At 38.1% G+C, this 8,488-nt stretch overlaps 1 protein-coding gene across 1 annotated transcript; it reads left to right on the forward strand.

Moving 5' to 3' along the window:
• The first annotated feature begins 2,589 nt into the window (after window positions 1-2,589).
• Window positions 2,590-7,881, forward strand: FGF20 (fibroblast growth factor 20). The gene is made up of 3 exons (XM_065405409.1): window positions 2,590-2,887; window positions 5,491-5,594; window positions 7,636-7,881. The coding sequence occupies exons 1-3, from the start codon at window positions 2,590-2,592 to the stop codon at window positions 7,879-7,881; spliced, it is 648 nt and encodes a 215-aa protein (XP_065261481.1).
• The last annotated feature ends 607 nt before the right edge of the window (window positions 7,882-8,488 follow it).

The raw sequence follows: 8,488 nt of genomic DNA on the forward strand, positions 1-8,488 counted from the left end.
ACATGTGGAATCTAACCAGAAAAGTCCCTTATAGCTTCCTATATTCCAGGGGTTCTCAAACTGGGGGTTGGAACCCCTCAGGGGGGTCACGAGGTTATTAAATGGGGGGTCGCGAGTTGTCAGCCTCCACCCCAAACCCAACTTTGCCACCAGCATTTATAATGGTGTTAAATATATAAAAAAGTGTTTTCAATTTATAAGGGGGGTTGCACTCAGAGGCTTGCTATGTGAAAGGGGTCACCAGTACAAAAGTTTGAGAACCACTGCTATTCAGATAAGCAGAGGAGCACCTTTAGGCTCATAGGATATTCCCCTTAATATGTGCTTCAGTGTATGTCCAGCAGTTTTGTGCTGAACTGAATTAATTACAGTTTGATCTTGAAATAACTGTCATATCAATAAAAACACTTGATGTGCGTTTCAAACGTTTTAGGTATCTAAATCAGTGTACCAGGCTACTTGAGAAATCGGTGCTATATAGATCACTCAACTTTGATCTATTTCTTTGATTTAGCACTGCAATTAAGAAGATTTGGTTCAAAGAGAAAGCTCATTGGTTGATGTTTTACACTGATGTGGTAATGTTTACACAGATGTGCTTTGAAATCTCAATTATGGTGAATTTTTGGGTCCCACCACATGACAGACTCCTGTTATTTGAAAGGTAAAATAATATAACATCTATCTGTAACAGCCTTCAGAGCAGGTCTGCCAGGGCTCTCTTCTGAGGTGATTTATCTGATCATTGTATTTAGTGTGAGTTTTTTCGGTTTTAAATCCCTCCACAGTAAATCACTTGCTTTAAAGAACCCTTTTTATAATTCAGGTGCAAACAGGGGCAGTACTTAGGACTGCAATGATGAAAAGGTGTAGCATTACCTGCTTTAAAGCACCTGCCAATTAATTAGCCCCATACTCTCCACAGCAAATAAAGCGAAGCAGTCAAATCCATTTGATCTCCCAGATTTAGACTGTGACTGAAAAGACCATGGAGCAAGACTGAAAAACTAATCTTTCATGATTCTCTACAACTTTTTGTTCAAATGAAAGCTTAAACCAGCCAAGTGACTTTCAAACCTTTGAAAGATTTAACTATGAAAGATCTTTGGGTTTTACACCATAACACATTAATACTGGTGAGGGCAAACGTTGCAATACTTGCATGCTAATGAATATACTTTAAGATAGCGTTCAGTGTTTAAAAATTACTATTAAATGTGCAAAAATCAACAGAGTGTAAAAGTCAAGCCTTGATAATTTTAATATAATTGTTTTAAAATATCAATTATCGTTTTATACTATTCATTTGAAAGATAGAAATGCATCTTCTCAGCTACATCAAGTTAGCATAGTCCTAAATCAGCCTCAAAGAGATCTTAATGTTATTGATGCAAGAATTAAAACATATTTAAAAGGAAATACTGTCGTTAAATTGTAGGCGCTCCTATATTGTGGTGATTAGATGGATTAGAATTAGATATACCATCTCTTTCTATCGGAGCATGTACTGTGAAACTATTCTCACACCATATCCTCCCTCTTCCTCTCTCTGTGATTTAAAAATGTTAATCAAAAGTCACTGGTCTATCTCACTGATATGTTTAAAACCACTCTGCTAATACCAACCGATATTGATCAATATCGTATCATGTTTGTGATGAATTAAATATGAACGCGAATTTTACTGAGGGGAAAAACATCCCTGATTATGCAATTTCTTTTAAAAATCCCCCACCTTGGAACTTAAGTGATAAAAGGAAAGGGTAATGCATGTACATCTTATTAGTGTTTTAAAATCAGGGAGTAAAACTGTCAGATCTTTGTTTTTTCTTTCATGTGTGTCTGGGCAGGTCTATCCCTCAGGTAACGCCCTTTCTCCTTCTTCTCTCTTACCTTTCCTTGCACCTGTCCACGTAATGCACTGCAAGCTCCAAGCAACTCCTGAGTCCAACCCTCCTTCTCGAGTCCCTGCCAAGCCGGGCTCCTTCTAGCTGCAATCTATCATTTTCGAAACACTCACATCAAAGGAGGCTGAGCAGCAGCATCAACAACAACAACAAAGGGGAAGAGAGTGTCTATGCTACCGCTCTGCAAAGTTGGATGCCAGCTCTCTCTCTCTGTCTATGGATTATTTTTTTATGGCTCTGCACACTGGGAAACGTCAGAAACTCCCCATCGTCACTGCAGATCAGAAAAAGGTGTGAGGAGAGGAGAGATCGGTTTAAAATTTCAAACACAACCTCTCCGGCGCGCAAGAGAGGGTTTCATTAGCATATGTCCGGGGGGACTAGCATATATACGGGCTTTGTATATAAACAGAACTCTAATCTGATCAGTTTCCCAGGACACAACAGCAGCACCAGCAGCTCTAGATGTTGATGCAAAGCCAGGAGCAGACTCCCACATGCTCGGAGAGAGAAGAGGCTCCAAAGACAGGCAGCTGTTATCCTAGTGCAAAGTCCACCCTTCCTGAGATCATCCAGGAACAACTCGGCCAGAACGTTTAGATCTCACTCTTCTCATTTGGTTATTGTTAATTTGCCTTTCAACTCATCGTTCGTTAAACCTCCTCCCTTCCAGCGGGCTTTCATGGCTCCCTTAGCCGAAGTTGGGGGCTTCCTAGGCGGCTTGGAAGGGTTAGGGCAACAGGTGGGCTCCCATTTCCTGCTGCCTCCTGCCGGGGAGAGGCCGGCTCTGCTCAGCGATCGCCTGGCTCAGGCCGAGAGGGGGTCTAGAGGTGGCGGAGGTGCGGCGACTGGGACTGCGGATTTAGCCCATTTGCAGGGCATCCTACGCCGGAGGCAGCTCTACTGCCGGACGGGCTTCCACCTGCAGATCCTGCCCGATGGCAGCGTGCAGGGCACCAGGCAGGACCACAGCCTCTTCGGTAGGTAGCAGCTGCAATTACGCAGAGCTCGGATCCCAGCCTCATCCATCCCGCATAGGGAGGTGTTTCTATCCCTCGTGGAAAAGAAACACTTACTTACTGCAAAGTACAGCAGCAGAGCGGTCCGATCAGAGTGCACCACTGGGCAGGTGTTTAACCCGAGGCTCCCAGTATAAAGCTGTGCGGCCTTAGACTACAGGGGCTGCACACAGAACTCAGCATGACAGAACATCTCTTCCTATGTCATTTATTAACTAGAAATGTCTGTATGGAGCGTACAGAGTATGTCGGTTTATATGTACATACACATATGCATTAGTACATGTGTGTAAACTCTACACCTGCATTTGTATTTAGCAGCAAATCCAGAAAGAGAGGTTCTATCACGGTGATTTTTTTTTCTACTCAGTACCTATAATTTAATGTCCCGCACTTGCCCCTGCAATCTCTAAATCTCTTTATAAACAAACAAAGATCATGGAATCGTTAATCTTGCTAAACCTCTAATTTGCATCAGGTTGCTTTGTTTTGCAATGCGGAGAAAGCAACAAGTGGGATTGCACAGAGCTACAACTGTAATGTAATTACAACAGTAATGTTTCCTTTATTTCCTTTTTAAAATGGTTTGTCCATAAACCAAAGGGAAGGGGGGGGGGGGGGCTGAGAGATATCCTAAGGATGTAAATGGTTTCCTGACATGTAAGGGTAAATAAGAAGGAATGTATGTAGGCACTGCAGCGTTATCTGAACAAACCTGCTATTGTTGACCATCAGTGAGTTTTTTCTGTATTGATTTAGCAGCCATAAAAAGGTGATTAAAGAGTTTTCTATCATCTCTCCCATAGTCAAAACAATCAGCTGGCATGGCCCTTAACTTGATTTTATAACACACTGAAGTACTGGTGTTTTCAGAACTAAAAGAACTGTAGTTAAACACAAAGTTCTTCACAGAAGGGAGACTTTCTACAGCATGTAAACACAAAAGCATTATTTTAAAAAAATGTTTAGTCCAAGATCAAAGATTTGCGGTGTTTCTTTTAAATGTTCTTCCTTTATTCTAATCCTATTCTCCACAGGTTTGTCTGATGTGGTCTCTTTGTGGGTTGAATCACCTGCTTATTATGGTTTATAAAAAGAATGGCTTTGAAAATGATATCAGAAAGACAAAATACCTCCATGTTTTTTTATGGGACATTGGACATTAGGAACTGGGAAATCTGTGATGATTTACATCCAATAAAAAGTTTTTAATGCTTGCTCTTTCTAAAGGATGTAGCTGGTTTGTCATTTAGCATTGTAAATAAGAGGTATGCCAAAGTTCAGTTAAAACTCAAAAGATTGTAAATTACAGTACACTAACCTCTCTTAAGATGGAAAATGGGTCAGAATGTAAACAGTGTGCATAATGAGACAAAAGGCATGCCAAACTATTGTAAAGAATATTCCATACAATTACATCAGTTTAATAAGTTTGTATTTTTATTTTAGTAATGTGCTAGGTGTGTATCAAAAGCCACCTCACTTTGGGACTCTGTTTACAATGGTAGCAATTTTAACAGATGATTTACACATTTCCTGTCTTTTTTTGTATTATATCTCTAATGTAATCTGTACATATTGGATCTCAAAATATTTAGTGCTTAGGGCAAAAATGGGCTACTAGCAAGGTTACATAGAATTTCTCTGTTCTACACAGGTAAATTGGATCCTTTTTGGTCACATAAATATTTGGTGAAATAGTTTAAAGATACAGAATATAACAATTTAAATAATATAAAATGGGCCCAATTTCACATTGCAAATGATGAATAATGAATCAGAATAACAAATACTTTAGGCATATTTAGATAATAAGCATTCTAAATCAAGTGTTAGTTATATTCCACATATTATGATCAGTTTTGTAATTTTTAAAACATAATATACATGCATCATATTTTATACATATACAAAACCTGCCTCTGAAATCAATGGGATTACTAATGTGAATAGGGGCTGCAGGTTTGGGCCCACATGTTGGATTAGATATACAGCAAATATGTTTTTCTTCTCTATGGGAAGACTCTCTGGTATATAATTCCCATCTGTATTTTGACTTCTATTCACATGATATCATTATTTTGACTTCCACCCATTAGATATAATTAAAAGTGTTGGTTTCTTAAGATAGTGCTACAGAGAAGGTGAAATATATCTCCGGATAGTTCAATCTTACCCTGCAATATATGAACAGACACTTCATCAAATATTTTATAATCATCTACTGAAATTGTATAGCACTGAATCCTAAATAATAGTTTTAACCCATCAGTGACAGATAAAATCCTTTCTTAACTAAGTCATAACAAATGTTTCTGAAAAAAGCATATAATTCTTTTTCCTTCTGGAGGCTTCTAGTCTGCTTTGAACTAAAATGTCTATGAAATTCAGTTCAGTGGTAGACATGTAAAATAAGAGTATTCTTATATATGTCTGTAGACCACATTTACTATAGTGTGTACAAATAAAATATTTCACCTACTTCTAAATATATTATATATATATATTTCTTGACTTTAACACATGTGAGTTAAAGCAACCCTACCCTTTTTGTGTACATTTAGGTATCCTTGAATTCATCAGTGTGGCAGTGGGACTGGTCAGTATTAGAGGAGTGGACAGTGGCCTTTATCTTGGAATGAATGACAAAGGAGAACTCTATGGATCTGTAAGTATTAGCTTATGTTTTCTAAGCCACATTTGGATTTTAGACCTGACATACTGAGTCAATTGTTAATAGTGGGCAAAAAACTCAGCAAAGCACTGAAATAATGCAATATGCTAACTTTCTTTCCTGTTGAAATGATGTATATCATTTGTGTCATTCAATCATCCTCTGAGAATGTGTGGTGATGATAGCTCAAACCTTTACAGTCTGAGTCAAATATCATGCACATGGAAAGAATTTCATTAGCCTGAGAAGAAGAGAATGGATCAGAAGTGTTCCCCCTTAACAGAGACAAAAGAAAGAGAAGAATGAATGAATGAATGAATGAATGAAAGTAACCAGTTTAAGAAAGTCTTGGAAGGCAAAATAGTTGCTTAGTGACTGATTTTCTTTTTAAGATCTACCCTACAAATCTATCAGGCTCACTGCATTTCCACCATAAAAAATACTGATATGGAAAACAGAGAAAAAGATAACTCTGCAGATCAATAAATACATGCATACACAACCGTGGATTACTTGATTTGTGGTCTGCTGATCCCTTATAATTCAGCAGGTGGCACTCTGGGGCACCTGCTTTTTTTCAACATCTGAAGAAAGACCCTTAAACAGCTTAATCATGTATCACTGTTATTTTGAAAGTGTGAGGAGTATAAATGAGGCAATATCATTTAATCCATACTCTGATTTAAAATTAAACTGTTTTTAAGATTGAAAATAAGCTTGTAATAATTTTAAATGATTGGTTTTTGTTGAGAAATTTCAATGTAAGATACTACAAACTATAGTCTTTGGTTCTACAGCAGTATCAGGGTAACATGGACTCAGCTTCTTCTCCATTTCAGTTTTCAAACCTTGAAAGATAAAATACTCTCTGTCCTCCCCTCCCACCCAAATGTTCTGGGGTAATAAAACATACACCTTTGACAGGAGTTTCAAGTCTACAATTTCTATTCCTATCACTGATTGGTTTATACCCTTACCACACATGATGGCTGAATATAATAGTTTCTTACAATAGATTGTGAACTCTGAGCATTTTATAAACCAAAAGGAAACAGTATGTACATTGCCATTTTTTGTGGCTTACCTTGTCAATCAACGACATCCTTTAGTGTTTTAGGCCTCAAAATATTTTAGGATTGAAGGTTGAGGCATTTGTTGCTCTGAATGCGTATGAAATGGTGTCCAGATGGTAATATGTTCCTGATTCTTCCATCTCAGTGCAAGCTTTACCTTGTCCATCATAATAATGAACCATACACACTGAGTCCCTTTGGTTTACAAAATATGATGATGGTAGTCTCTCTTCCAGCAATGAATAATTATGTTTCTCCAAACAAGATTAATGTGGTCACCAAAGTCCTTGCAGTGATCCAAGTTATTTTAAAAGTTGGGGAGTATAAGTCACGAATACTAGGTACAGCCACAGCAGTTGCTTTCCAGAAGGCTCATATATGTATATGGACAGCAATGACCACATCCCCCCCTACATAAAGGGAGGTCTAAGCCATTCTATGTTGGATATGTTCAGTAGTCAAATACATTTTTAAGGTAACAATCTGTATTTTCTTGACCATTTAAGAACAGGAACACTTGAACACATATTGTCATGTCTTATATTTTCTCTGCCTGTATGTACATCCCCAAATCTCATTCTGAGGGTGTCAACTAAGATGCTGGAGATGTGTGTTTTAGTTGACTCTTGCATGCGTAACACCCTCTTCAATCTTAGAGAAAGTTAGCGAAATGGGATTTAAATCCAAAATTGTACACAAAGTGGTGCAGGTCTAGTACTGATAAAAGGGAGCCTTGTGAACAAATAACTTTCTCAACTGCTCTAAAACAGTCCACGTGCCCCAGGTATGATCAGATTCACCCTCTTCTCGGGGTTTGATTTTATTAGCAAGGAAATGAACAATAAGTCAACATATACGCCAATCCATTTTGGTTATCACTGTATCTCTTTATAGGAATATGTTCAGAAATTGGTTACTGAAAGAGCTCTGACCTTTTATTTTTCTATCTTTTTTTAAAATAGGAGAAACTAACTTCTGAATGCATCTTCAGAGAACAGTTTGAAGAGAACTGGTATAACACTTATTCTTCCAACGTGTACAAACATGGAGACTCGGGTCGGAGGTATTTTGTAGCACTTAACAAAGATGGTACTCCCAGAGATGGGGCTAGATCCAAAAGACATCAGAAATTCACACACTTCCTACCCAGGCCAGTGGATCCTGAAAGAGTTCCAGAACTCTACAAAGATGTGTTAGGATACAGTTGAAATGGGACAGAGTGTTTGAAAGGAAACCAAAACAAAACCCATTCTTTCCTACCACAGCTTCCAGGGTAACACAAGCAGGAAGAACTTTCAAATGCTGCAGAGTTACCAGGCTCTAGGAGAGTGGATTTTAACAAGCTGTTTAGTGATAGCCTCCATTTCCTAATGTTTGGATATAGGAGACAAAGCCTTAAAGTTAAGAGTGGACCAGCCTCTTTGAAGTTTTCTGACCCTGTTACTGGCCAGTAGACAGTGGGAAGTTGGAGTCTGATTTATTTTAAAATACCAAACTCGTGCCTAACTTGTCTGGATTACTTATTATCCATAAACTAGAGAAAAAATAACTACCTAAATCATGTGGAGTGGGACAATAGACAGAAAGTTGGACGAAATGGTAAGGAATAGGCTGTAAAACAGCAATAAAGCCTGAGAACTATATATGAAGTTATAGTGGCTATACTAGGAGTGACGGAACTTGGAAGTCAATGCATTTCAGTCAGAGCTGGAACTTGTCTTCAGGATGGACTTATTTATACATTTCCAGATGACATATATTTATTTTATATATTTATTTATTAAAGAGTTTATTTTTACTGGGATATGAAGACAC

This window comes from Emys orbicularis, chromosome 5 (genome assembly GCF_028017835.1).
Source record: "Emys orbicularis isolate rEmyOrb1 chromosome 5, rEmyOrb1.hap1, whole genome shotgun sequence".
Taxonomy (NCBI): domain Eukaryota; kingdom Metazoa; phylum Chordata; order Testudines; family Emydidae; genus Emys; species Emys orbicularis.

Excerpts from the sequence above, each read along its gene's own strand:
- FGF20 (XM_065405409.1), top strand. The coding sequence starts at position 2,590 with ATGGCTCCCTTAGCCGAAGTTGGGGGCTTCCTAGGCGGCTTGGAAGGG. Across the intron at positions 2,888-5,490 it reads GCAGGACCACAGCCTCTTCG|GTATCCTTGAATTCATCAGT; the intron begins GTAGGTAGCAGC and ends GTGTACATTTAG. Across the intron at positions 5,595-7,635 it reads AAGGAGAACTCTATGGATCT|GAGAAACTAACTTCTGAATG; the intron begins GTAAGTATTAGC and ends TTTTTAAAATAG.